This window comes from Pavona decussata, unplaced genomic scaffold (genome assembly GCF_977016875.1).
Source record: "Pavona decussata unplaced genomic scaffold, jaPavDecu1.1 SCAFFOLD_190, whole genome shotgun sequence".
In the NCBI taxonomy this organism is placed as follows: Eukaryota; Metazoa; Cnidaria; class Anthozoa; order Scleractinia; family Agariciidae; genus Pavona; species Pavona decussata.
The window spans coordinates 889473-915959 of record NW_028145599.1 but is presented as its reverse complement, the minus strand read 5'-3'; the positions used below and the strand labels follow the sequence as shown (position 1 = coordinate 915959).

Below are 26487 nucleotides of genomic sequence, written 5' to 3'. Positions count from 1 at the left end.
GTCCTCATAAAATAAGGCAGGGCATCACAAGGTGGCGTATACCATTGTTTAGGAGGAGGTAAACAGCAGTACCAACTTTATCATTGAAAAAAAGCTGGGTCATGACTTGAGGCAGTTGTTTTGACCTTTTACCTAAGGGGAATATCATTCAAGTTTGAGAAAGAGCCAGAGGCACAGCAATTTTTTGTGACCAGTGCATTTCTTATCTCTGTGTTTGCAAGTAGCTTTCCCCTAAAATGAAGGTTATTTCATTTCCTATTGCATCGTTGTGTATTACTTGTTTTTGTACCTATGCTTTCCTTAGCATACTCCTAAGTTCACATATTGATTACATTTGCAATCTAAAGAAAGTATCTATTAACTAACAGTTCTATCTCTGAATGTAAAATTTAAGAAACATCTCTGCCTTTCACAAAGACTTTAACTATGGAAGCGAGCTCTTAAGAAGTTCAACTTCATGCTAAACATGGTAGTATGACATGTTGTCAACTATGTAACAACGGTAGGCAAGTACTGAGAGCTGTGTATTTTGATATCATGTTTTACTCTCTTGATGGCATGTAAGAACAGCAATGTACAAATGTGTAAGAAATGAAAAAGTCTGCAAAATTTTCAGTGACGATCCCACAATTCAAACTCAGCATAGGCTCACCTTTACTGTTGGATAAGGAGGGTGAAGGCACAACATGGAGCAGTTCCAGACCATTTTCCATTAATACTTTATTTCTGCAATTATTGGCAACTACAAAGTTCAAATATTGCCAACTAATTTTTAATGTTTAACGTTCTCCTTACTGCTGTTGGTCTTTGTGAGGGAAGGGGACGGGGGAAGATGGCACTGCGTCAATCTTGCTATACCAGACCAAGTGCCTGAGATTTTCTAACATGTCTGATGGTTACCGCAATGAATAACAACCCATTTCTCTGTTGCATTTAGGATAGATTATCCAGGACATATATTAGTTTAGTTCCTTTTTTTCAGGAGGTAAGAGTGGCTCGGTGGTAAAAATATTTACTGGTTCATTAAATTTTCGTTGAGTATGTCAATCAGAGTGTTGCTCACAATCGACCTCGCTGAGATGACACGTATAAGTGTGAGGAAATGCTGGCCTCACTCTTTCATCATTGAACTTACGATTTCAATTGGTAAGGTGAAAAAGAGACTTACGAGAAACCTATATTAAGCGGCCTTCTGTTAAGCTGTCGCCCTTTATTTAGGTCAATTGTCAAATACCGGAAAATAAATTACTTCCCCTGATATTGTCAACTTTACTTACCGTAAACTTGAGCTTGTTGACCTTTATTAAGCGGTCAGTTGGCTATTTTGTCTGTAATTAGTTTCTCACAGTGTATAATTTACTTGCTCGACACTTTTTTTTCATTCCTGTAAAGGATAGGCTTGAACAACAAGTTGCACCCATCGGAGCCTTTCTGAACACCACCAACTGTAGAAACAAACTGTGTGGTTACAGCGTCGTTGTTTTGTGCTCCTTCGCTCAGCAAAAACGAGTACAACACTACATAAGGATGATTTGCCCCGACCTGGAGAATGCATTTTACTACAAGAAGGACAAAAAGGACAGAGGTAAACTCTTAGTACCCATAACAGTCGATTTTGGCTTATATATGTTTACATGTCATACAATCCTTAAGCTACTGCATCCCAGTAAACAGCTCACTTTGATGGCAAAATTGCGTTCACTGGTTTTGCTCATTTTGTTCACACGGGGTCTCATTTTTAAAAGTGCGTGAATATCATACAAGACTGTTCCTTTCATTGAGGCCTGACATTCTCGAAGGGTGAGTCAAAATACAAGAGACGAGTAAAAATATCCCGAGATACTATAGAGCAAACCATCTCATTAGCAGAGATTTATTAGACTGGGTGTAGCGAAATGACAAAATATATAGAGAAATGAGAAACCAGTGTTGCAGAGCACAAATATCGTGAGATTTGTACACGTTTTGGGTGTTATTTGTACTCTTCCCAGCACAGTTTCGAACAGTTAAATAATAAAACGGTTTATATTTATTTATTGTCCTTTGTAGACCCAAACGCGTTAACAAAGACTGTGACATCGGTGGTTCTTGGGCACTGGCTTAGGGAAAAGCCCTCCAGTGGACCTTGTGGTTGTTGGGAGCCAGAAGACTGCCGACATAACCTGTGGTCCTTTCCGGAAGGAAGATCACTGCAGCTTTTCCAACACATTGTGCGCCATTACAGTCAACCATCAGATTATGTTATTGTCCTGCAGAGCTTAACAGGTGAGATATACCTTAATTCACCAATAGCATAGTCAATAGAGTAGTTGTAGATTTGCATTACTTCCTTCAGTGATACTTATCAACCCATTAGAACTAGGTAAAACCAACACCATTCGTGGCTCAATTGCACACCTTTTCTTGTTTTTCCACTCTTGGCACGGGTTACATGTATTTGCATTGAGTTATGATCGGTTGATTGCTTTCCAGTGTCTACTGTGATTGGCCAAAATATTTACTTTAGTTTTGGATATACGACACAATTGGAAATCGCTCTTAAAGATAATGGTTAATTGAATATACCAATTGCTGCATAGCACTCAATTAAGTGCTCAAGACTGGAAAAACAAACAGAGTTTCAGGGATAACCCGTTCATCAGTTTTTGTTTTGTCACTGTAAATGACGCTGCTTTAACGAGGTCTGAAAAATTAATTTGTTACACGTTGTTGAGGATGTTTTTGATCTGCCTAAAATTAATATTACTCACAATCAAGCGTATTTCTATTGTTGTGCTATTGTTACGTACAAAACATTGTCCAGTTTCATCTTCATAAATAAAATGAGAGGCGATGTATGAACAGTTTGCAAGTAGAGCATGTTAAACTTGGTGTTTACTTAAACCATTCATACTTCGCCTGTCAATCACTGAATTTAAGCACGGAAAGCCAGTTAAAATGTTACGCTTATATATTCAAATTGTGCGACAGTGGTAAAATTGAGTAAAGTTTCTGTCAAGCTATTCATTCGCAAACAGTATCGTGCAAACGTGAAAAAAATGTGCGTGGAAGTCGGGTGGTTTCAACATAAATTGCGGCCATAATATTTGACACAAACAAAACTGAATACAGTTGATACAGTATGATAAACCGTATATTAAGGATACGTTTTAAATTACATTTGAAGTGTTTTCTTGAAAGTTGTGAACTGAAATGAGAGCTCAGAGCTTGAGCTTTCACTTTAGGCCAAATATGAGCTCGTTTTTTGCTTTTGAAAATAAATATACTATAATCAAAGTGAATCACCTTTGTCATACATTCCATTTATAGGACCTTTTATCATATATTTCACTTAACCAATTTTGTATATTTTTCTATAGGCTCAGCAGTAAAGGCTGTAGTTAGCCTGGGGAGGCATTGCATATACACAGAGGAAAAGACTCTGTTTAGAGACAGGGTTCTGCGGAAAATACGAGCATACAAAGATGAAGTCGACACTGAAAGCACGGGTGGCACAATTAAAGAATGACTCAATTTGCACACAAATAGATTTCTTTTCTAAAGAAAAACATGCTGACATTGCTTTTCAATAATTAAATGTAAGACTTGCCTGGCATTATATCAGCTTTTTATTGCAGAAAAAAAAATTATTTAGCTAAGGGGACAATTGCGGCAACCCAGCCTGACCTTGGTTTAGGTTGCTAGTGTAAGTGCGTGTGACTACTATATCTAGACCTTGGAAGAAAAAATTACTGTAAGTTATGATCATTGTCAGCTAACTACTTCATATTTGGCCTTTTTCTTATTTCATTTTTACCTGGCAACTACACGGTTACAGCGATGGGATGTAGATCGCTTTCCCAGTACTTTCTACTGAATAGTTTCATCTACTGACACAGGGTGTTTGAGTTTGTCTGAGTAATCGAGCCATATATGATCGATTGAAGTAATTTCTTTGTGTCATCTCTTGTATAGCTAAGTTTCGAAAAATGAAAAATTACAAGTGCATTATTTTAGAAATACATTTGCTCAAGAAATTAAATAAGCGAGTGCAATAATTTATTCCAGAACTGCAGTTATTGCGGGTATAATTATGGAAATTAAATGCTATTGATATTTATCATAGAAACTTTAGTAACAAATTATAAATGAACTTTGTTAACTTTTGTATCGTTAAATTCAGTAAAAAATACTTGGATATAGATGGCTTTTTATTGGTTAGGAAAATTAGCTCCTTCTATATGCGGGTATAACATCCATACTTCAGATCGGTGGTATAACATCCATACCTCAGGTTAATGGTATAACATCCATACCTCTGATCTGGGGTATAAGGGACTGTTCATTATTTATCGGAGGGGGGGTGGGGACTGGGTGAAAAATTCCAAAAAACTCCTTTTTTTATCAAGACCCCCCTCAATAAAGCCAAAAAAAATTTAGGACCCCCTATTCTATTGGGGAATTATTTCAATGCCCCCCCCCCCCCCCCCAACTATAAAATACGATTTAACATAATACTAAATTTAGCATACTGTTAAAGTGCCCCTGGGACGAAAATTTCATTTTCCATCCTTTTGCATTTTCGTGTAGAATATTACTTTCTTACTCATGTTACCAAATTTCAATCCTTTACGGCGATTGGAAGTATTTTTTTTTAGCTTTTTATTCGAGATTTTCACAGCCGCCATTACTTGGCCTTGTTCCGGAAGTTAAGGCTCAAATTACAGGATGTGACGTCATTGGCTCAACACGAAAATTTCCACATGGCTAATTTTCATATGGATTCTACTTCATAAACTGTATTCTGCTGTTATTTAGTTTGCAACAGCAGAATTGTGAGCTTACCTCTTCTTAATGCCAATGAAGCTAAATATAAAGATTGTGTCAGCATTTTGAGATCATACGAGCAGTGGATTTCAGAGATTTAGGTCAAAGCAGATGAAGTACCACATGTTGACAACCCTGAAGTACCAGAGGGATTAGCAGCACCTGGCCAAACAAAATGCTCACAAGGAGGATACCCCTGCTGATCCTATGAGGGAAATGAAGATAATTTTTGCTGATGACCAGTTGACCAGAGTTAGATTTGCTGGTGCGAAAGATTTCCTCTCAAGCTCCCACACTCCATCAGATCGTTTTGAGCATTGTTCCCCATTCAAACCAGTCATGTGGCACACAAAAGCATCATTGCTGCAGTACTCTTATTCATTCCTGTACAAGGCAGAATCAGTCAACCAAATTGGAACTCTAAAATTAGAGAAAAATTTAATCGCCGGAATGCCACCCCAGCCAAAGTACTGGATTCCTTTGAAAGAAGTAAGGAACTATTTCTCAGTGTTGGTCGAGCATACATTGTCACTGCAGCTCTTACTTTCTTTGGAATGGCAAGTCCAGAGGATGTTCCCTCCCTTTACAAGTTCCCTTCAAACATTGCCCATCAAACAGACGAAGACAAGAAAAGATATTTTGACAGTGTTTTTGAAAAATTCATGGATGAGTATCTTCTGCAAAGAAATGTCACTGCAAATGGAAAGGAGGATTATGTCTCAAATTATGCCATGTGTTACATCTTCCTCACCATCCTTATTTTGCAACTTAAAGACACTGCAGCAGAGGCAGATGGTGAAAGAAACCTCATAAATCAGAAGCTGCTGTTGTCAGTTTTTAAATCAATCGGTGCTTACAGCAAGTATGCCCTTGAGATGTTTATACGCATTGCTCAAATAAAATGCATGTTAACCCCACGCGTGTCAGAGGAATTTAAATGGGGTTTCTCTGTCAGCTGGAGGGGTGGTGCTGGAAACAACATGGAAGATGACATGGCACAGGAAATCTTTAATCGACTAAGCAAGTCTGCTGTCCAGAGAATGGGTCCCAACAAAACATTCCAGTCAATAAGCAAGGTCTGCAAGGCAACAAAAGGCATCAAGGAGGTTACGGAACAATTTGATACCTCTGTTAGTGTTCACCAGTCTTCTGTCCAACATACCACTCGGGATTCTCTCAAAGATGAAAAGGAGATGGTTGAAGATTTTGTACAATTGGATCCTTTCCAAAGAGTGCCTGAAAGATGCAATAACAGCTTTGCTGACATCAAAAGATGCCCCCTCAGGTACTTAAACATTGTTGAATTTCATCAGTGGCTTGACAAACATAAACAAGAACTTTCAAACAGAAACTAGAGTTACAACTTACAGAAATACTTAGCACTTTAAATTTTCATATATTATTCACAGCGCTGGAAGTAGCAACATACTTTTGTCAATGTGGTTCAAATGTCTGTGGTAATAGCTAAAAAGATCCAAGCAACTGTCTCCATTTGGTGTGGAAATATGCTCGGATATTTCTCGACGGACATTGTATTCCAGTAAGTGAAAAAGTTTCCAAGAGTGTAGCTCGAGGAAAACTTTAAGCTTCGGGGAACAGATAATGTCCAAGGAAAAATATCTGAGCATATAATTGCATCAGATGCAGGCTAGTGTGTTTATTATCCTTCAAATATTTTTCACAACATGCACGGTTTGGATATTCCAGAATTTTGGAATATTTGGTTACTGCATTACTTAGCTCAACCATGTGCAAGCGAAAATATTTGATGGATTATGGACATTAATATTAAATGCCAGTGGAAATTAAAAATTATTATCAGTTGTAAAGATATGAGCCAAGTGGTCCACCAAGCTGCAGTCTACCTCCAGTTTCAGTAGCCTGAAAAAAATGCAATTATTTATAGTCACCCCCCTGGACGGGATGCTAGTCCACTTCAGGGTTACGCCTCAGCATTAAAAACCTCAAAACCTGTTGATACACCTGGGTGGAGATAGGCACTGTGAGAGTAAAATGTCTTTCCAAGAACATAAAACAGTGGCCCTGGCTAAGGCCAGCAGACCACCTGATCCGGAGACAAGCGCGCTAATCATGAGGTCACCATGCTTACAGAAAACAAGTTATTGAAGGATATGTATAATTACTGCTCCATTTCCAAGCAGCAAGGCTTCTGGTCAATGAAAATCTGTTTGCTTTGACCAAAAAATGATCTGATGTTTTGCTACTTTAAGTCCTTGTAATGATTAAAATAGCATTTCTCACTAAATGGCAATAAAATATAAACATTTGGCTGGAGAATACAGTGAGTGGGGAGCAGGGTTGGCGCAGTGTTTGAGCACTCGCCTTCCACCTATGTGGCCCGGGTTCGATTCCCGGACTCGGCGTCATAAGTGGGCTGAGTTTGTTGGTTCTCTACTCTGCTCCGAGAGGTTTTTCTCCGGGTACTCCGGTTTTCCCCTCTCCTCAAAAACCAAGATTTGATTTGATTTGATTTGATTTGTAATTAGCTTTCTTGGATTGTAAAGCGCCTTTGATCATTTAGATGTTAAAGGGCGCTATATAAGTATTAAAATTTAATTTTTTTTTTTTTTGTATTCACCACATGTAATTTATGATAAATTTTGCCTGTGATCAAAAATGTTAAATTATACAGGGATGATGCCGTACCACATCTGATGCAATCAACTACAGCTGAAAAAGAATAGCAGTGCATCACTGATTTAATATTAAAGTTTTGCGTTTCTTCGCATGCAAGTGCTCACAACAGCTTGAAATTTTCTTTTACCAATAACTGTGGGCATTTTTCAATTTCTGTGCTTTAAAGATGATGCAATACTGAAAACGGGGAGCAGGTCCATTTCTCTGACTCTTAGTATCATCATATGTTGTAAAAAAGCTTAAAAGTAATTCTTTATTACAGGCCAAAGAGCTAAATGTAATTTGTCAATGCTGCATTAAGTAAAATCAGAATGCGACTTCCATGTTGAGTTTCATCTTTTCTTTTTTCTATTTTCTTCCTTTTTTTGGGTTGATTTTCCGGCATCTCTTCACTAGGAGCAAGTATTTTAGAAACATAAACTTACGGTTGACTGTCTTCTTTCATAACAAACAAAGCACTCAACATCAAATGCTGGTTTGCTTAGAACTCTTTTCACAGCTCCTAAAACGCTTTCTTTAAGGAATACAAATCAATCTTTTAGCTTTTTCACGAAAAAAATTTCATTAACCCATTATGCACCAGCCGTTTCCAGAGGTTTTCCAAAATTCAGCAAAATTGGCAAAGTGGTTATTTCCTACCCCATGTGCAGTAAAAATACATAACTTACAGGGCAAAAGAAAACAACACCCCTTTGGTCTACGATAGTTAAAATTACTAATTATGGAATTAAATACACTAGTTGCCAATTTAAATTTTTCCAAAAAACAAACTTGAAGGTAAAAATTTCGATGAAATTTGATCCGTGCATCACATGGGTGAAATTTGACCCGTCTCGAGACCATGTGTTTGTTTACGCAAGATTACACAGTTGTCAGGTTTTCTCAATGTAATTAGAAACAAAAACACACAGAAAGCATTCCTAATGAAAGATTTATTTAGAAAAGTCTGTTTACGCCTTAGCAAAAAACGCGTATAATTATAACTGCAACACGAGAGACGCGCAAGCGATTTGAAGAAACTACAAGTTCATTTCTAAGCGAATTTATTGACCCATGTGGGGCACATTTTTCAAATATTTCGCAAAAACTGTTCAGAGTACAAAAAATCGGTCAATTAGAATGGTATTTCAGTACAAATTCAAAATCAAACCTGTAACTTTTTGGCTGTTGAATTCCCAGAGGTACTCGAAAATTTTGCAGAAAGTCCGCGGCCTAAATAATGATTTGAGCTATCTGCTCGCTTGTTGCCTGGATAAAACAACAATTAGTACTCCAAGCACAATTTCTTCGCTGTTATTTCTCAGATTTCCGCTTTCAAAACTGTTGAGTATTCCTTAGTAGTTCTTTCGATTTACCATTTCAACAAGGTGTGTTTTCCTTCGGAAAATGCGAGAATCTGCAACTAACAATTTAGCCGCACTGCCCACGGGGCAAAAAAAATTGAAATAAGACACGGCTTTCGATAGACAAAAAGCTCTTTTGTCTAGGTCCCCCTAAGACCTAAAAATATATGTGCAGATTGGTCAGTCCTTTCTGAAGACAATAAGAACAATAGGGGACAAAAAACCTTCTAGGGTAGGTAGGCTCCAAACGCGAAGTGTGCGCGATTGTGCACAAAATCACGGCTGGTTTTGGCTGGCACAGTGCGTAATGGGTTAAACGGATGGTATTGATTTCCGCACAATACAGCCTGGTTGACACTGCGACATAAGCATAAGCACAACCATAACCATAAGCATAACAAAAGCTCACACTTGTTGTATAAGCACAAGGAAAGTGACATACTCAAGCGCAATGAGCTCCAGAATGAAGCCGCAGGAGAATGGGACAATTCACGTTTTCAAAATGGCAGACGAAGATGAAATTCTGCTGCTGCTATTGCTGCTCCGCAGACGAACACGACACAGCGACAAGAACAAGAACGTGTAAACAGAAAGAGGTCCTGTTGCTGAAATCATCTGAGGATTTGTCGTAGAGGCAGGGATAATAGGGAGCTTAAGCATTGACGACAAACGACAGAACAACAACGGCCGGAAGTAAATTCGTGATGCTTTGAATGAACTGCGCATGTCAGTCTCAGTCAAGCCGTTGTCATGCGTACCTCGACGACTGAATTTTGAGTGAGTTGGCTTTCTCTCGAAAACGTAAGTAATTTAATCTGTTTAAACTCGCGAAAACTTGGTGTATACTCTGCCTTTATTTTGTATGGATTATTTGATTCGTTATTGGTTGATAAAGCCTGTTTTTATCGGATTTTGTTATTTATAACTTATTCTGTGAACGCGCCACTTACGAGTGTATTTTTCCAGGCAGTCCAACATGGCTTCTTCGCGAGACACTTCGAAGAAAGGGTAAGTATCAGGGCTTTACAGATGCCATTCTTCGGTAGTTTGCCACTAACTTACATCAGCTATAAGTGAAGTAAATTGTTGCTAAAGGTTGCTAAAAATTTGGCCTTAAAGTTCTATTTTTCTATTATTGAACAATAACAAATATTTTCAGTGGTCAACGGAGCATGATGTCATCATGTGTCGTGAAGTTCTTGTCTCGGAACCGTTTAATTTCAAACCAAGGAGCCCGGAAAGGGGAAAGGTTTGGGAAGCTATTGCCCAGCGGCTGAATGTCATTGACCAGCCAAAGTTCAGAGACTCTGCCAGAGCTGTCTGTGACAGGTACTCTCTCTTGACTGCAAAACAAGCCCAAAAATTAGGGGACGAGTAGAAAGCATCAGGAATTCATGTGGAAATATCAGAAATGGATAGTTTGCTTGAAGATACAGTGATATTAATTCTTCATCATCAATCACACCATCATTTTACATCAGGAGAAGAAGGTCTGCATATCTCTAAACGACATATTCGAACGAGAAGTTTGAGGTCGTCGTCATTTGGGGCTTCTGCTTAAGTTTTTATTTTTCCCGCCGAGAACTAAACCCGCTACCCAGTCCTTTACAGACATGACGTCATACTTCCGTCGTTGTCGTGTCATTCGTCGTCGATGCTTAAGCTCCCTAATTGCGAACTACCTCAGCAAATTTTTCGTAGAAAACGGTATTCTCAGACACCATTTTGGACACTATTGACTTGAAAATCCGCTAGCATCAAACAGCTGCTTCCTTGGGATTTTGCTAATGCTTGCGTAACACCCGTTTTACACACTTATTTGAGCGACACAAGCATAAGCATAAGCATAAGAAAATGGAAATGTTTACAATGCCTATGCTTATCTAGCAGTGTAAACCAGGCTGACACGCGTCGGGAAGATGATGCCATGGACACATTTAATTCAGCTTAATAACTTCGATATTCTAAGTGCCACTTGATGAAAAATATTGAAACTCTGCTTACAGTGATCAAAACACAATGTTTAGGATCCTTTTTAAAGCTCTCATAAGACTCTTTGTTCTTTAATATAAATGAGGGCTTAAAGTATCTTGCTAAGAATTTAAACCATGAAATGTTTCCAGTGATTCTTCGGTGTTCCTACACATATCAAGAACAAAGGAATATACTCACAACTTCACGGCTTAAGGCTGCTTAATTGGGCTATTGTCCCTGTCTTTTCAATCCACTTTGGGACCTTCCTGCAAAGTTCTCACATTTTCTCAACCAAGTAAAAACAAACTTATTTGCACCATTCTTCGAAGCTGCCAAAGTGAATGCCCAAAGGAGTACCAAACATATTCTACAAGAAATCACAAAAATTTAAAAACTACCACCATACTCTGAATATACAAATGGTTCACAATATACAAATGCAACTCTTGGGGAAGACATTGATTAATTACAATTTTATCGGAACTTATCCAACCCTATATCAATTCAAAACTATTAAAATGAAGGCCATTTGAGGCAAAGGTTTCTGCTATACTTTATGTCATGGCTTATTGTCTTCTGCAGATATTAATGCAAGATATCAGAGGTAGTGAACATGGCAGTGACAGAAGCTATCCTTCACAAATTGCCAAAATACATTGCAGCACAGTGCAGTGCAGTGCAAAATGCGATTGTTAAAGAGATTCTAAATTGATTTGAGTGCATTATTTGCAAAGAAACAATACAGCCACCAGTTGCTGTGAGTTTTTGTTGTGACTCAATTCTTGGCTGTGAAAGAAGCATTAAAATGTGGACGTCCAACAATCCAGCTTGTGTAAAATCCCAAAGTGAAGACGATTTTATAGGCATCAAAGTAAAAGAATTTGAGATTCTTTCAAAACATTGGATAAGCAGATAAACACCTGAAAAAATTGAAAAAGCGTGCTAATCGTCTTATTATTATCATCAACTATGGTGTGTCAGTGTTCCATTTGTCCCTGTACCATTCTTCTTCTTTGATCAGCAGTCAACAGCTTGCATTTTTTTTCACAAAACCAGCCAACACGTCAACTGTCGTCATTTTCTTGGTATCTAGATGCACAAGTGGCATCATATCTTCAGCTTGTTTGGAGAGTACTTCGAGACATGATCCTTCAGGAAGCCACTTTATGCATGAGGATAAATGAAGTTGAACATGAAATCTGCAGGCTGTTCATTCTTCTTAGTCACTTTGAAATTCCGCTGATAAAATAATTCAAAGTGAACTTCAATCGCAACTTTTGCACGATAAATCGCATTTTTACAGTTGCCTCAGTATCTCAATTTTAATTTTGTAGCCAAGCGCTAATTTTACAAGCAAATTATTCAATGATGGCAAGAAAAAGTTAATTCTCCTGCATTGGTATCCTGTTGGTAGCCAATACTACAAGTTCATTTATTGAGTAGAGCAAAACTTGCATACCCTGATCTACATTTTGTGAGTGTAGCCCACCATTATAAACGATAATTGAGCCTGCATCAGAATTTTAATGACATTCTCTTAGGATTTTCCCATAAGCAACAAGCACAAACATACTTACACTTTAATGCACAAACAACACCGAGTTCCACGATAAGATGAACATTCCTGAACATTCCTTTTTTAACAAGGAGAGCACAAAAACGAAGGATAAACTTGTTTTTGCAGTCCATGTAGTAGTTATCGATTTGAAGAAACAGATAAGGAGGTAACCGCCCTTCCTAGAGAACTGATAAGAAGTAAGCTCTGCAATGCACCTCTCTGATGGGATGGGTACTATCACAGGGGTTTTGCTATTTTTAGGTCAAAAGAGGAGGAACTTTGAACACCTCTCGGTGGTGGGATGGGTACTATCACAGGGGTTTTGCTATTTTTAGGTAAAAAAAGGAAGAACTTTGAACAACAGCCATGCAGTGTGCCTAAACGTACTGTATGCTGATTCTTCAAAGTTCCTCCTGAATGTTAGCAGGGAGACCATTAAACCATTATACAATTTTGGCGATGTCTTCAAATCCTTATCATCCAGGGCTGGGTTGTTCAAAAAGCGATTAACGCTAATCCACAATTAGATTTTAATCAAGGCTTTCAGTTCACTTGTTAAAAATGGTTTTAAAGGCTTATTTAGAGCTCAAGGTAAAGAAAGGTCTAAGTAATGATTGACGGCCAAAATTTGTTTGGAAGAAATTTTATCGATTAGCAATTAAACTCGAGTCAAAGTTTGCATTAATCCAGGATTAGCTTAATCGGGCTTTGAACAACTGGGCTCAGAACAACAGCCAAAATAAGTAGTTTCAGTACAGCCATATACCTTTTGGTAACAAAACTTAACTATGACTGTTGTTTTTCACTTTCCAGTTCAAAGTCATCTTTTATCTTATTATTTTAAGTGATGCAACAGTTTAATTTCCTTCTAGTTTCACAGGGTTCCCCTACGTTACATTCTGTTACCTCTTGAAGAAGCATGAACAAACATCAGTTTAACTGAATTTAACCACCTCATCACGAGCCAGATGCCGGATGTGGAAATACAGTACTGTGCAAAAGTAATGAGAGCGAATTTCGACGAATTTCGTCGAAATTTGGCGAAAAGCAGCGAAAACCGCGAAATTTCGAAGGACACAAAACTTGATAAATGTTCCGCGAATTTTAGAAGCCGCTATTGTTTTGACACGCTCGAAATTACGGCCTTGTCAGCATTTCGAAATTTCGGAAGGTCAGTCTCGAATGTTTGAAGAGGAATTCGATTTTTCGAGAGACAGGTATCGAATTTTCAGCAAACGATTCTCTTAAAATGACGCTTTAAGCTGCAGTAATATATTCAATTCACTCGAGGTTTCATCTCAACAACAATAGATGGGTACGTAATCATGGCAACCGTAGTTCAAGAGAGAAGTCTGGGCACCATACCATCGCTCACATGAATGTAAACAAAACGTCACGCAGTCTGTTTTATTCCGGTTTATCTGAGGAGGATTCCACATCTTACCAACGTGTTTGGCAAACTTTAATATGACAAAACATTAACCCAGAACAGAAACAGAAAGTCCTTTTCCGAATTTTCGATTTCCACGCAACATCTCTTCAAAAGTTCTTTGAATTTTCGAAGAAAGATCGTGAAATATTGTTCGAAATTTCCTTGAAAATTCGTGAGAAGAAAGGATGCATTTCGACGAATTTCGCTCTCATTACTTTTGCACAGTGCTGTATTGGCCAATTCTGGTTGGTAAGGGGTGACGTCACATATCTGCTTAGGAGCCGTCATCATATTCAATTAGTGGTTGCACTGTTGGAGCTTGCGGTTACGAACTCATAGCGGGATGGAATTACTGTTTTATATTGAAATAAATTTTAACAAGAGTGCAGTGGTAAGAGCAGAAGTAGATCCTTTTTCCTCTTTCTCATAGACAAGCTATATGGCAACTTTCAACTTTCTTGGAATTGAATTGTGTTCAATTGAGCCCTTGAGAGCGAAACAAGTGGAAACTTGGCATTGTAGAAGACCTGATTGCTGGAAGAGACGGGGTTGTGCGAGTCGCCAAGCTGCGAGCAGAGAAAACGACCCTAGAGAGAGCAATTCAACAGCTCTACCCGTTAGAGTTGACGTGCGACAGAGCTAGTGTGGAGAGTCCCGTACAACTTAAGCCAGGTGCACCCGCATTCAGACCACGAGGAGATGCTACAGTGGCAGCAAACCTGAGAATCCAGGACATTGCTACTGAAACGGAGTAGACAAAATTTCAAGGAACACTGAACTGTAATTAAGAACACTTGATTGACCGTAATTGATTTGTGCAAGTTATTTGTTACTAGTAGTACCGCACAGTTTTAGTGTTTCTCTCCTCCGGAGACAAACAGGGGGAGTGTGTCAGAGATTGTGTGACTAATATAAACATTTAAGATAATTATTCCGAGTGAGACCTTTTAAACATGCGATAATGGATATTTAGATTATATGTCAATCACAGTCAGAAATCAAAGATGGACACGTTCCAAGTATTTTCATATTGATTGACAGCTTGATCGAGTGACTTAGATACAGGAGACCGTTGTTGACAGATCGTTAGTTTAACATTGTATTGTACGACATAGTTTAGTCGCCTAGAGAGTGAAAGAGTACTGTACCTGAGAACTGTGAACCGTGATATTAAATCATCCTAAATCAAATTTATTCTGTGATATCGTGAAGTTCGGCCCTAGGGCATTCGCGACAAATCCTTGCATGATTCCTTGCTACTAACGCATTTCCTTTAAACTGTAATATTAAAAGCCAATAACCAGTTTTATTAATTTGAATGCTATCAATCACATGAAACTGAAAGAAGCCATGACAAGCCATGAGACCGTTACTTCTAGGACAGAAATTTTCAACACAAAAATTTTACAGTTTGCGTGATGCAAACTAGAAGAAAACAAAAAATAAATCCATTTGCCACAATTGATTGGATAGCCTTTACTGGCCTTTTGGGCACAAATCTAACATGGAAATTTTTACACACTGATAACCACTTCATACCCTCTCAACAAAAACAGTGTTATCACTGACATCACTAGGAGGAATGACAATGAATATGGACAATGTAGCAGTGCTGTCTGGATTCCATTCAGCACATCCACTGAGAAATGATAAAAAATTCATGACTGATTTGTATCAGAGATATAACCAGGTTGATCAAAAGGAAACTTCCCTAAGAATTGTGAATTAACACTGGACTTAAAGTAGACCACACATACATTAGTTTTACATAATTTTCTTAACGGATTACATATTTTTATGTAGACATAGGAGTGTTCTTTTTTAATTTCATGTGTGTTACTGATGACTCAGCTTTTAACAATGCTAGAAAACAGAAATGGCAAAATTACCACATGTGGTTCAAAGAGGCAATCGACGGTGGGGGAGGCTAAAGAAACTATGCACTTAATTTACTTTACCAACAATCTCTACAACTCACATACCAAACTTTGAAATTGCCAACAATTTATAATAGTACTGAAAAACTAAAATTTTCCAATAGATTGTCAATAACATCTGACTTTTTAAGAATTTTTTCTCCCCCTCAAATAATAATTTACAAACTAACTGAAACAAAACTTCCTAATGGACGTGATTTGTGAGGTCTCACAACAAAAACTTGAAGTGTGCAACTGTTCTTGTAACAGGATGTTAGCCAAGTGAGACCACAAGCTCCTTCACATTTGGTTGAACTGATAAATGATTGAAAGAGATTTCTCTTCACAGAGAGACCATTCTTTGAAAAAATTCTCGACTGATTCATGAATCATTCACAACAGGGCACGATACTGTTACTTCAAGGACGGAAATTTTCAACACAAAAATTTTACTGTTTGTGTAATGCAAACTGGGCGAAAACAGGAAAACTTCAATCCATTTACCGCAATCGACTGGATAGCCACAGATTTTCAACCACAACATCTGGCCCTTTAAGAATTTTTTCTCCCCTTCAAATAATAATTTACAAACTAACTGTAAAAAACTTCCTCATGGACGTGATTTTTGAGGCTTTACAACAAAATTTGAAGTGTGTTAAAATTCTTCTAAAAAGATGTTAACCAAGTGAGACCATAAACTCTCCTTCACATTTGGTTGAACTGATTAACTTTTGAAATAGATTTCTATAAATTCACAGAGACCATTCCTCCAAACAATTGCATCCTCGCATGATTCCTTGCTAGTAACGTATGTTTTCTATGAAATGTAAGATTAAAAGCCAATAATGAGTTTTATTAATTTAAACACTGTCAATCACATGAAACTCAAAGAAACCATCACAGGCCACGACACTTACTTCAAGGACGGAAATTTTCAACACAAACATTTTACTGTTTGTGTAATGCAAACAGGACGAAAACAAGAAAACTTCAATCCATTTACCACAATCGACTGGATAGCCGACCAAGGAGAACCGGCCCACTCAGAGGGATGGACTGGAACCATTCATTCCCTTCACCACATCCACTGAGGGATGACAAAAAATTCACGACTGATTCGTATCAAAGATATAACCAGGTTGATCGAAGAAACTACCCTGAGAATTCTAAATTAACACTGAACTCAAAGTAGACTACACCTACATTAGTTTAATGTGATGTTTTTCACGGATTACATGATTTTATGTAGACATAGGAGTGTTTTATTTTAATTTCATGCGTGTAACTGATTACTCAGCCTTATAACCATGCTAGAAAACAGACACAAAATTACTTCATGTCGTTCAAAGATGTAAATGAGGGTGGGGGAAGCTAAAGAAACTATGCACTTAATTTCCTTTACCAACAATCTCTACAACTCACATACCAAACTTTCCTTCACCAAACTTTGAAATTGCCAACGATTTATAATAGTACTGAAAAACTAAAATTTTCCCATAGATTTTCAATAACAACATCTGACTTTTTTAAGAATTTTTTCTCCCTCTCAAATAATTTACAAACTGAAACAAAATTTCCTTATGGACGTGATTTGTGAGGCTTCACAACAAAAACTTGAAGTGTGTTAAAATTCTTGTAATAGGATGTTACCCAAGTGAGACCATAAGCTCCTTCACATTTGGTTGAACTGATAAACGATTGAAGAGATTTCTCTTCACAGAGAGACCATTCTTTGAAAAAAATCACGAGTGATTCATATCAAAGATATAACCAGGTTGATAAAAGGAAACTACCTTTAGAATTGTGAATAAACACTGATCTTAATGTAGACCACACCTACATTAGTTTTATATAATTTTCTTAACGGATTACATGATTTTATGTAGTTATAGGAGTGTTCTATTTTAATATCATCCACGTTACTGATTACTCAGCCTTATAACCATGATAGAAAATAGACAAAATTTATTCGAGTGGTTCAAAGACGTAATTGAGGGTGGGAGAAGCTGAAGAAACTGTGCACTTAATTTCGTTTATCAACCATCTCTACACCTCACATATCGAACTTTGCTTACACAAAACTTTGAAATTGCCAACAATTTTTAATAGTACTGAAAAACTAAAATTCTGTCATAGATGTTCTTAAACAACATTTGATTATTGAAGAATTTTCTTCCCCTCAAATAACAATTTACAAACTAATTGCAACAAGAAGTAACTTCCTTATGGACGTGATTTTTGAGGCTTCACAACAAAAACTTCAGGTGTGTTAACACTCCACTAACAAGATGTTAACCATATGACACCATAGACTCTCCTTCACATTTGGTTTTTACTGGTAAATGCTTTAAATAGAATTCTGTTCACAGAGAGACCATTCTTCCAAACACTTGCATCCTTGCATGATTCCTTGCTACTTACGCACGTTTTCTATAAAATGTAATATTAAAAGCCAATAATTAGTTTTATTAATTTGAATGCTGTCAATCACACGAAGCTCAAAGAAACCATCACAGGCCACGACACTGTTACTTCAAGGACGGAAATTTTCAACACAAAAATTTTACTGTTTGTGTAATGCAAACTGGACGAAAACAAGAAAACTTCAATCCATTTACCACAATCGACTGGATAGCCTACCAAGGAGAACCGACCCACTCAGAGGGATGGACTGGAACCATTCAAGTGCTTCATAACATACAATACAATATAATGTTTACTGGCCTTTTGGGCACAAATCTAATAGGGAAACTTTAACATACTGCACATAATAATAACCACTTCATACGTTCTCAGGAAAAACAGTGTTATCATTGACATCACTAGGAGGAATGAACGTTGCATATGGACAATATAGCAGTGCTGTCCGGATTCCCTTCAGCACATCCACTGATGGATGACAAAAAATTCACGACTGATTCGTAACAAAGATATAACCAGGTTGATCGAAGAAACTACCCTGAGAATTGTAAATTAACACTGAACTCAAAGTAGACTACACCTACATTAGTTTAATATAATGTTTTTCACGAATTACATGATTTTATGTAGACATAGGGGTGTTCTATTTTAATTGCATGCGTGTAACAGATTACTCAGCCTTATAACCATGCCAGGAAACAGACACAAAATTACTTCATGTCGTTCAAAGATGTAAGTGAGGGTGGGGGAGGCCAAAGAAACTATGCACTTAATTTCCTTTACCAACAATCTCTACAACTCACATACCAAACTTTCCTTCACCAAACTTTGAAATTGCCAACGATTTATAATAGTACTGAAAAACTAAAATTTTCCCATAGATTTTCAATAACAACATCTGACTTTCTAAGAATTTTTTCTCCCCCTCAAATAATAATTTACAAACTAACTGAAACAAAACTTCCTTATGGACATGATTTGTGAGGCCTCACAACAAAAACGTGAAGTGTGTTCAAATTCTTGTAACAGGATCTTAACCAAGTGAGACCATAAACTCCTTCACATTTGGTTGAACTGATAAAAGTTCCAAATGAAATTCTGTTGACAGAGAGACCATTCTTTGAAACAATTGCATCCCCGCATGATTCCTTGCTAGTAACGCATGTTTTCTATAAAAGGTAAGTTTAAAAGCCAATAATAATTATTAGTTTTATTAATTTGAACGCTGTCAATCACATGAAACTCAAAGAAACCATCACAGGACACGACACTGTTACTTCAAGGTCGGAAAATATTCAACACAAAAATTTAACTGTTTGTGTAATGCAAACTGGGCGAAAACAAGAAAACTTCAATCCATTTACCACAATTGATTGGATGGCCTACCAAGGAGAACCGACCCACTCAGAGGGATTGACAGGAATCATTCAAGTGGTTGGTTCATTTATTTTACACTATTTACACAACATTAACATAGAAAGAAAAGTATTACAACAGATGATTACAAGATAAAAATAAATACAGTGCAAATTAGAAAATATGTGTGGTGGTCAAAGTAGCAAAGGCTTTGTAGTTGACCACAAGTGGTTCATAACACACAATACAATACAATACAATGTTTAGTGGCCTTTTGGGCACAAATCTAACATGGAAACTTTAACATACTGCACATAACGATAACCACTTCATACGCTCTCATGAAAAACAGTGTTATCATTGACATCACTAGGGGGATGAACGTTGTATATGGACAATATAGCAGTGCTGTCCGGATTCCCTTCAGCACATCAACTGAGGGATGACAAAAAATTTCACAACTGATTCGTAACAAAGATATAACCAGGTTGATCGAAGAAACTACCCTGAGAATTGTAAATTAACACTGAACGCAAAGTAGACTACACCATAATTATTAGTTTTGAACGCTGTCAATCACACGAAGCTCAAAGAAACCATCACAGGGCACGACACTGTTACTTCAAGGACGGAAATTTTCAACAAAAAAATTCAACAGTTTGTGTAATGCAAACTGGAACAAAACAAGTAAACTTCAATCCATTTGCCACAATTGATTGGATAGCCTACCAAGGAGAACCAACCCACTTAGAGGGATTGATGGGAACCATTGAAGTGGTTCATAACATACAATACAATACAATACAATAAAATATTTACTGCACATTTTATTCTGATAATTTATGGAAGAATGTTCTGCAGAGAAAGGCATTTTTTGGCTACTTGGGCTGCCATTTTGAATTTATTATTATTGTAATAGTTAATGATCGTTTTGGAAACCCTGACGTGTCTCCTTTCTAAATATATATGGTTATGGGTACGTAAACCTCAAACGGAAGTTCTTAGAGGTTATTTTATGCATGCATGTCTAAACTGGATCAAAATTACTAAAATAAATCAGGAGTCAAAGGGAGAAGAATCACCATATGCGTCAGCTATATCAGCAGTGAGAGGGCCACTTGCCAAAGCAGCAAAAGAAAGCGCCACAGGTAACATCTGCTGTATTTGTGGCTGTAATTCTGGCGCCCTCACCATCGAACCGCCACCTAGCACAAATATCAAACAGGACAACAAAGAAAGTTAAAAAAAAACGGAAATGGTGTAGCTGTTGCTATCAAACAGATCCAAGCAGAACAGAATTCATGGTACTGATTGACTTCCTACAAAACCGTAAGTCATGCAGCTATCTTGTTTACGCCCATTTCCATGACCAGAGAAAAGATCATGAAGTTGAAGCATGCTGTGGAAACCACTACCACACATTACTAACATCCAATTGGACCAGCAAAGCTAGATCATTTGTTAAACCATCCCAAGCATACATGTAGAAATGGTTGAACAAACAAACGCATAAACCTAAATTCGCCCCAAAGTCAGCTGCAAAACAGTAAAATCAATACATGGATATATTCATTATATCTAAAAAAAACTATCCAAGCATGCTGATAGCGTACAGTCCAGAGTTCGTTTCCCTTGCTGAAAGCGGATGTTTTGATGGTGAACTGCTTGACCATGCAGAGAATGTTCCAGCATATGCTAAAAGCATCACTTGCGCAGCAAACCAAACCATGAATGAAGAACTGCCAGACAAAAGACTGCAACCCGCCAATAAGACCTTTCAGCAAATACGCACGTATTTGGAACAAAGCAAAGAAATCAATGAGAAACAGCTGGGGGATGGGCAGCGAAGCAGCTATAACCAACAAAAACACACATCTGCATGCAACTCTACCGGACTTTGGAGTATAGGTGGAACGTGCTCTAGAAGCTAATCGCATTGAAAGAATAGCCGACAGATGGCATCCAAGATTAATTGACCACACGCCCCGGAAAAACAATGAGCATCACAGGGAGTGTAAAGCTATTAACAGAATGGCACCGCAATAATGGAATTAAAACGACAACAGATGCCGCTGATAAAGAGCCATCATTCATAGACCTTTAAACCACGTGACCTGTCAATCATCATAACATCGCTTCCCGGAAATAATCACACCCTTCCGGCGGAAGTGACCACACCAAATGACCATGCCCACGACTGGAATTTGAAAAATGCATATTTTAAATTTTTTGCATATTTTTGGCGAAATTATTTTTTGTTAGTAACTTCTATGCACAATGTAGCAGTGCTGTCGGGATTAACTTCAGCGCATCCACTGAGGCATGATAAACAATCCATGACTGATTCGTATAAAAGATATAACCAGTCTGATCAAAGCTGATCAAAGGAAACTACCCTAAGAGTTGCGAATTAATACCGAGTTTTAAGTAGACTACATATACAACCAGTAAGCCTTAAAAGCACACTAGAAGACAGAAACACTAAATTACTTTGCATCGTTCTATGGTGTACTTGAACGGGGTGGGGGAGAGGCTGAAAAAAGTATGCGTTTACTTTCATTTAGCACTACAATCTTTAACTCATGTATTAAGCATTGCTAAAATCACACCTGGAAAATGCCAACACTTGGTAACAATCTTTAACAGTAAGGAAAAAGTAAAATTCTGTCATGTTATTCAATTTTGTTGACATTCTGGATCTTTTTGTCTCCCCCTGATAAGTAACTGCAACAAAACTTTGTTATGGGCGTAATGTTTGAGAATTGACAACAAAAAGTGGAAGCATGATCAAATTCTTGCAACAAGATGTTAACCAAGTGACACAATAGGCTCTCCTCCTCACTTGGTGTAACTGACAAACGTTTTCAAATACAATTCTCTTCACAGAGAGGTAATTCTTTTTAACAACTACATCATCACATGATTCTTTGTAACTAATGTTATCCAATTTTATCATTAAAAGTCAACGATCGGTTTCATGTTTAGCTGCTGTCAATCACATGAGACTAAAAGACTCTGTGAACTTCATGGAGTGAAAAAATCAAGCCCAAAAAAATTTTTCAGTTTGTCTAATGCAAACTGGAAGGAAAGAAGAGAACTTGAATCCACTTGTGACCATTGATTGAGTGGCTTATCGAGGAGCAAAGGTAAGCCTAAGTTCGTTGAGAAAACTGGGAGGTGGATTGTTGTTGTTATTCCATTAAAGAAGCGCTTTGTGAAAGTCCTGGGTCCTCACAGTTCATGGATAAAGCTTACAACAACAAAAGGCTCTCCATGAAAGTTCTGGTCCACTCGAAGTTACTGTATAAAGCTTACAGCAACCTTTGTTCAATTTGACAAAGGCTCCCTGTAGGTTGACTTGAAGAATGTCCTGTTCTTGATCAAGATTCTTCTCCGCATGTGTCTCCTTCGCTACATAATGTGAGCAAGAAATGTTAACACAGAACCAAATCAAGAACTGTCACCATGTTTCCTTGTGACACAAATCACTGACGATTTGATCTGCATTTTAGCAGAAGGGCCTCCGCTGAGCAAGTTTGATCCAGTTGCAGGCAGCTGTGGCCACATGGAGTGTGTCATCAAAAGAACCTCAAGGGCCATTTTATAAGAGTAAGATTAGTTGTAAATAGGCCATTTGCATAAGAAAATTGTTTTCATGTTTTTCAATGTCTACGTAATCCCCTACCCAGGGGGTCACCAGGAGAGACTTTAAGATAATGGGAAAAGATAATTGTTTTGATTGGTTGTCTGCATAACAATGGGAGGTCCAACAGAAGTACGTTAGTCCTTTGCAGAAGTTAACCAAACCGGAAACCCTGCAACCAACTTCCTTGTTTTGGGAAAAAAGATTTGAAATGTCAAACTCGGGTTTTGTAATTTGTGTGTGTGTTTGGGTTTTTTTATCTTTTTTATCACCTCTTTTTACCCTTAACTTAAAGCACACCAAAAAAATAAGAAAAACAAATATCTCAAAGACGAATTTTGAATTGTGACAGTTTCTAACCAACTTAAAATCAGCCATTTTAGCATGGGATTTTTGCCACTACCATCGTACCACGGTAAAACACAGCAAAATGCAAGCAGCGTAACCTGATTACTGTCGCTGCTGCAAGAAATAATTTTAGGAAAAAATCATCATATCAGTCAGCTTTAACGAAATAGCAATAGAAGAAGGTATTGTTGAAGCTGTTTACAAGTATGGAAACACTTACTAGAGGAGGACATTGGTACTGTTTTGACTGAAACATGACGAGCATGTTATTCACTAGTGAGGGTTATTGTGGAAAAATGGAGGTCACCAACATCTATAAGCCTAGGTCTGCTGAAAAGGATTCTCTGGCTGAAAATTTGGAGATGAAGAGATCTGTTGCAGAGGGAAGTCCATCTCAGGTTACTGTTTCCCCTTTGCGTCTGCCACAAGTGAAACGCTAAAGACATCTTAAAGATTACCAAACGCCACACATAAGAGCAAAAGTCTCACTTTTTCAGTCACTGCCCATCTCACCAAAGCCTAACCACTCAGAAAATGATTCCCAAGTAAATATGGAGCTAATCTGTTAAGCATAATTATAATGGTGTGTGGAACATTTTTCTCCACACGCCAAAAAACATTAGAACAATTAGTTAATTGTCCTAAAAGGCAATGTTTTGAGAAATTCACTAAATGTTGTACTAAGTAAGGAGTGTAAAAAGCCGTGGTTTATCTTATTTTACAATGAAGGTTGTTGCTGCCAAATTATTCTTCATGGTTTTTGTATTTCCTTTCTAGACTTTAGAGTTTCATTGTTGTCATTAAGTTTAAGTTTCTGTGGTCAAACCAACGGATATCTTTGCCCACATACAAGCAACGAAACAATGCTTTCAATTATTCTATCTATAGTCCTTTGTAGTTACTTAGCTTTTCCTCAAACGTTCGCCGACTAAAACAAAAACGAACAAACGCTTTATCGGCGGTTACCCGCAAAAGAACTGACATGTCTAAACTTATGAACAATGAAAACAATCTGGAGGTCGTGAAGTATCAGTTAACGGAACTTGACTGATTATGTCAACACTTTGAAGATTGTCAAAACGAGTACCTTTATGCGCTGTCATCTCTGGAACACAAAGAAGAAGCGTTGGCGCATTTTGGGTTTAAAGAAAGTGACATTTTCGAGTACTGCAATATGGTAGTTAATTGGATTACCGCGTGTGAAGAACGCCTCAGCGATCAATTTGATAACCTGTCCGGTCATCATTCAAACAAGTCACGCTCCTCCAGAATCTCAAACAATTCGTTGGGAGCAAAAGAAAAGGCCAAAGTTGCTGAATTAATCGCAGAACGCTCTATGCTAAAACAGAGGCTTGAACTCAAGGTTGCCGAGGAAGAATATCGTCTTGACCTTAAGATTGCTAAAGCGCGAGTGAGGGAACGTGTTCTGGCTGAAATAGAACAAGACGATGATAGGAACCTTAACGAAAACCGTGCCAAAACTTTACCACCTACTCTCCCGGTAACACTACCAACTCCGCCACACGATGTAACGCCGTTGTCGGAGCAACATGTAACGCCATCTCTGTCACAGGTAATGTTACCAGAACCAAAACGTGAAAGGTTGTCCTTACTGTTTCTTCCATGCCACGAAGACCGTGGCGTAGATAACTTCAAGGCAGAGAGTGAAAACTATCAGCAGCTGTCCCCATGAGACCCTCAAGCTCCAGAGTTTTTGCCCCTTTCTCCAAAATTAAAACCGAACGGCGTGACGTATGTGACAAAGAAGTTCTAAAAGAAGTCTTAAAGATGCAGCAAGAGCAGATACAACGGATGGTATCCTTGCAACACCAGCTCGTCACAGCAATGACTCTTCCTCAGCCTGAGGTACCGAAGTTCAAGGGCAACCCCATGGACTACAAAACGTTTATCGTGGCCTTTGACGCCCACGTTCAGTCAAAAGTAATAAGCAGCGCAGACAGGCTCTATTACCTCGACCAGCACCTGATAGGCGAACCCAAGGAACTGATCAGCGGGTGCCTTTACATTGCGCCTGACGAAGGTCATCAAGCAGCCCAAAGTCTACTTGAAAAGGAGTACGGCAATGTGTACAAGGTCTCCACAGCCTACTTGCAGAAGCTTTTAGGTTAGCCAGTCCTCAAGTATGACGATAGCCCTGTACTAAAACGTTTCTCGATCTTCTTAACTAAATGCCATAAAGATATGAAGACCATCGCACACTTGGCAGTGTTGGATCACGCACCAAACTTGCAAGCCATAGTTCTAAAGCTTCCCACCAATCTGCAAACCAAGTGGCGTGAAACCGTAGTCAGAACTAGGGGTAAGGACAACACTGTTGCAGGCTTTGGTGACTTGGTGGAATTTGTAGAATATGCAGCTGAAACGGCAAACGAATCTGTTTATGGCAAAGACGCGCTCATCAAAACTAAGCTACGATCTAGCGGCATCACAGAGGACAATAAGAAGTTCCTGCCATCCAAACTGAAAAGCTACAGTTTTGCCACCAACCTGAGTACGGCTGCCAAGCCCCCCTCTTCACACGGGGCCGGGTTTTCCCGCCAAAACGTCAATAGCCAAAGATGCCATTTGCGTGAAAGGTCACACGATTTAGATGAATGCAAAGCCTTCCAGAAGAAAACAGTGAACGAAAGGAGGACATTCCTTCACTTGCTGCGGCGATAATGACCACCCATTAAGTTGGAGGAAGAAGAGAGTTTGTAAGAGATGTAACAAGCCTCACCCTACTTTGCTTCATCTAGAAGGCTTCACAGTGGCCAAAGGGGAAGATACTAACCAAAGGCAAGCTTCTGAGGAGAAAGCAACGAAAGTTACAAACAGATGCGTGGCTCACAAAGTTTATCAGCAACCATAGAAGTGTCCTTGAGTCAATTCCGGAAGAAGAGCATTCAAAAGACGTGAAAACGCTGGACCTCAACTACGATGACCTGCCAGTCCAACGTGCTCTCGAAGCCACTAACAAGAAGAGGAATACTATCGACCGTGTCCTCCATTTATGATCCTCTTGGCTTTGC

At 38.3% G+C, this 26487-nt stretch overlaps 1 protein-coding gene, 1 long non-coding RNA gene and 1 pseudogene across 12 annotated transcripts in view; 2 read left to right on the top strand and 1 right to left on the bottom strand.

The window, feature by feature from the left end:
• Positions 1-546: 546 nt before the first annotated feature.
• On the top strand, positions 547-4367 carry LOC146462229 (uncharacterized). The gene is made up of 3 exons (XM_085085963.1): positions 547-1585; positions 2050-2265; positions 3360-4367. The coding sequence occupies exons 1-3, from the start codon at positions 1528-1530 to the stop codon at positions 3506-3508; spliced, it is 423 nt and encodes a 140-aa protein (XP_084942089.1). The 5' UTR covers positions 547-1527; the 3' UTR covers positions 3509-4367.
• LOC146462228 (uncharacterized) lies at positions 4183-7394 on the top strand (annotated as a pseudogene).
• A 304-nt stretch (positions 7395-7698) lies between these two features.
• Positions 7699-26487, bottom strand: part of LOC146462223 (uncharacterized) — a 52970-nt gene continuing 34181 nt past the window's right edge. For 2 of the 11 annotated variants that reach the window (XR_014857191.1, XR_014857197.1), the window contains exon 3: positions 11799-12007. This is a non-coding gene — a long non-coding RNA (uncharacterized LOC146462223). The other 9 variants (XR_014857199.1, XR_014857202.1, XR_014857193.1 and 6 more) reach the window with 6 other exon arrangements.

What these genes read in the sequence shown, in the direction of transcription:
- LOC146462229 (XM_085085963.1), top strand. Translation starts at nt 1,528, where the DNA reads ATGATTTGCCCCGACCTGGAGAATGCATTTTACTACAAGAAGGACAAA. An exon ending in GAAGGACAAAAAGGACAGAG is followed by an intron (nt 1,586 to 2,049) that starts GTAAACTCTTAG and finishes TGTCCTTTGTAG; the next exon opens with ACCCAAACGCGTTAACAAAG. An exon ending in TGTCCTGCAGAGCTTAACAG is followed by an intron (nt 2,266 to 3,359) that starts GTGAGATATACC and finishes ATTTTTCTATAG; the next exon opens with GCTCAGCAGTAAAGGCTGTA.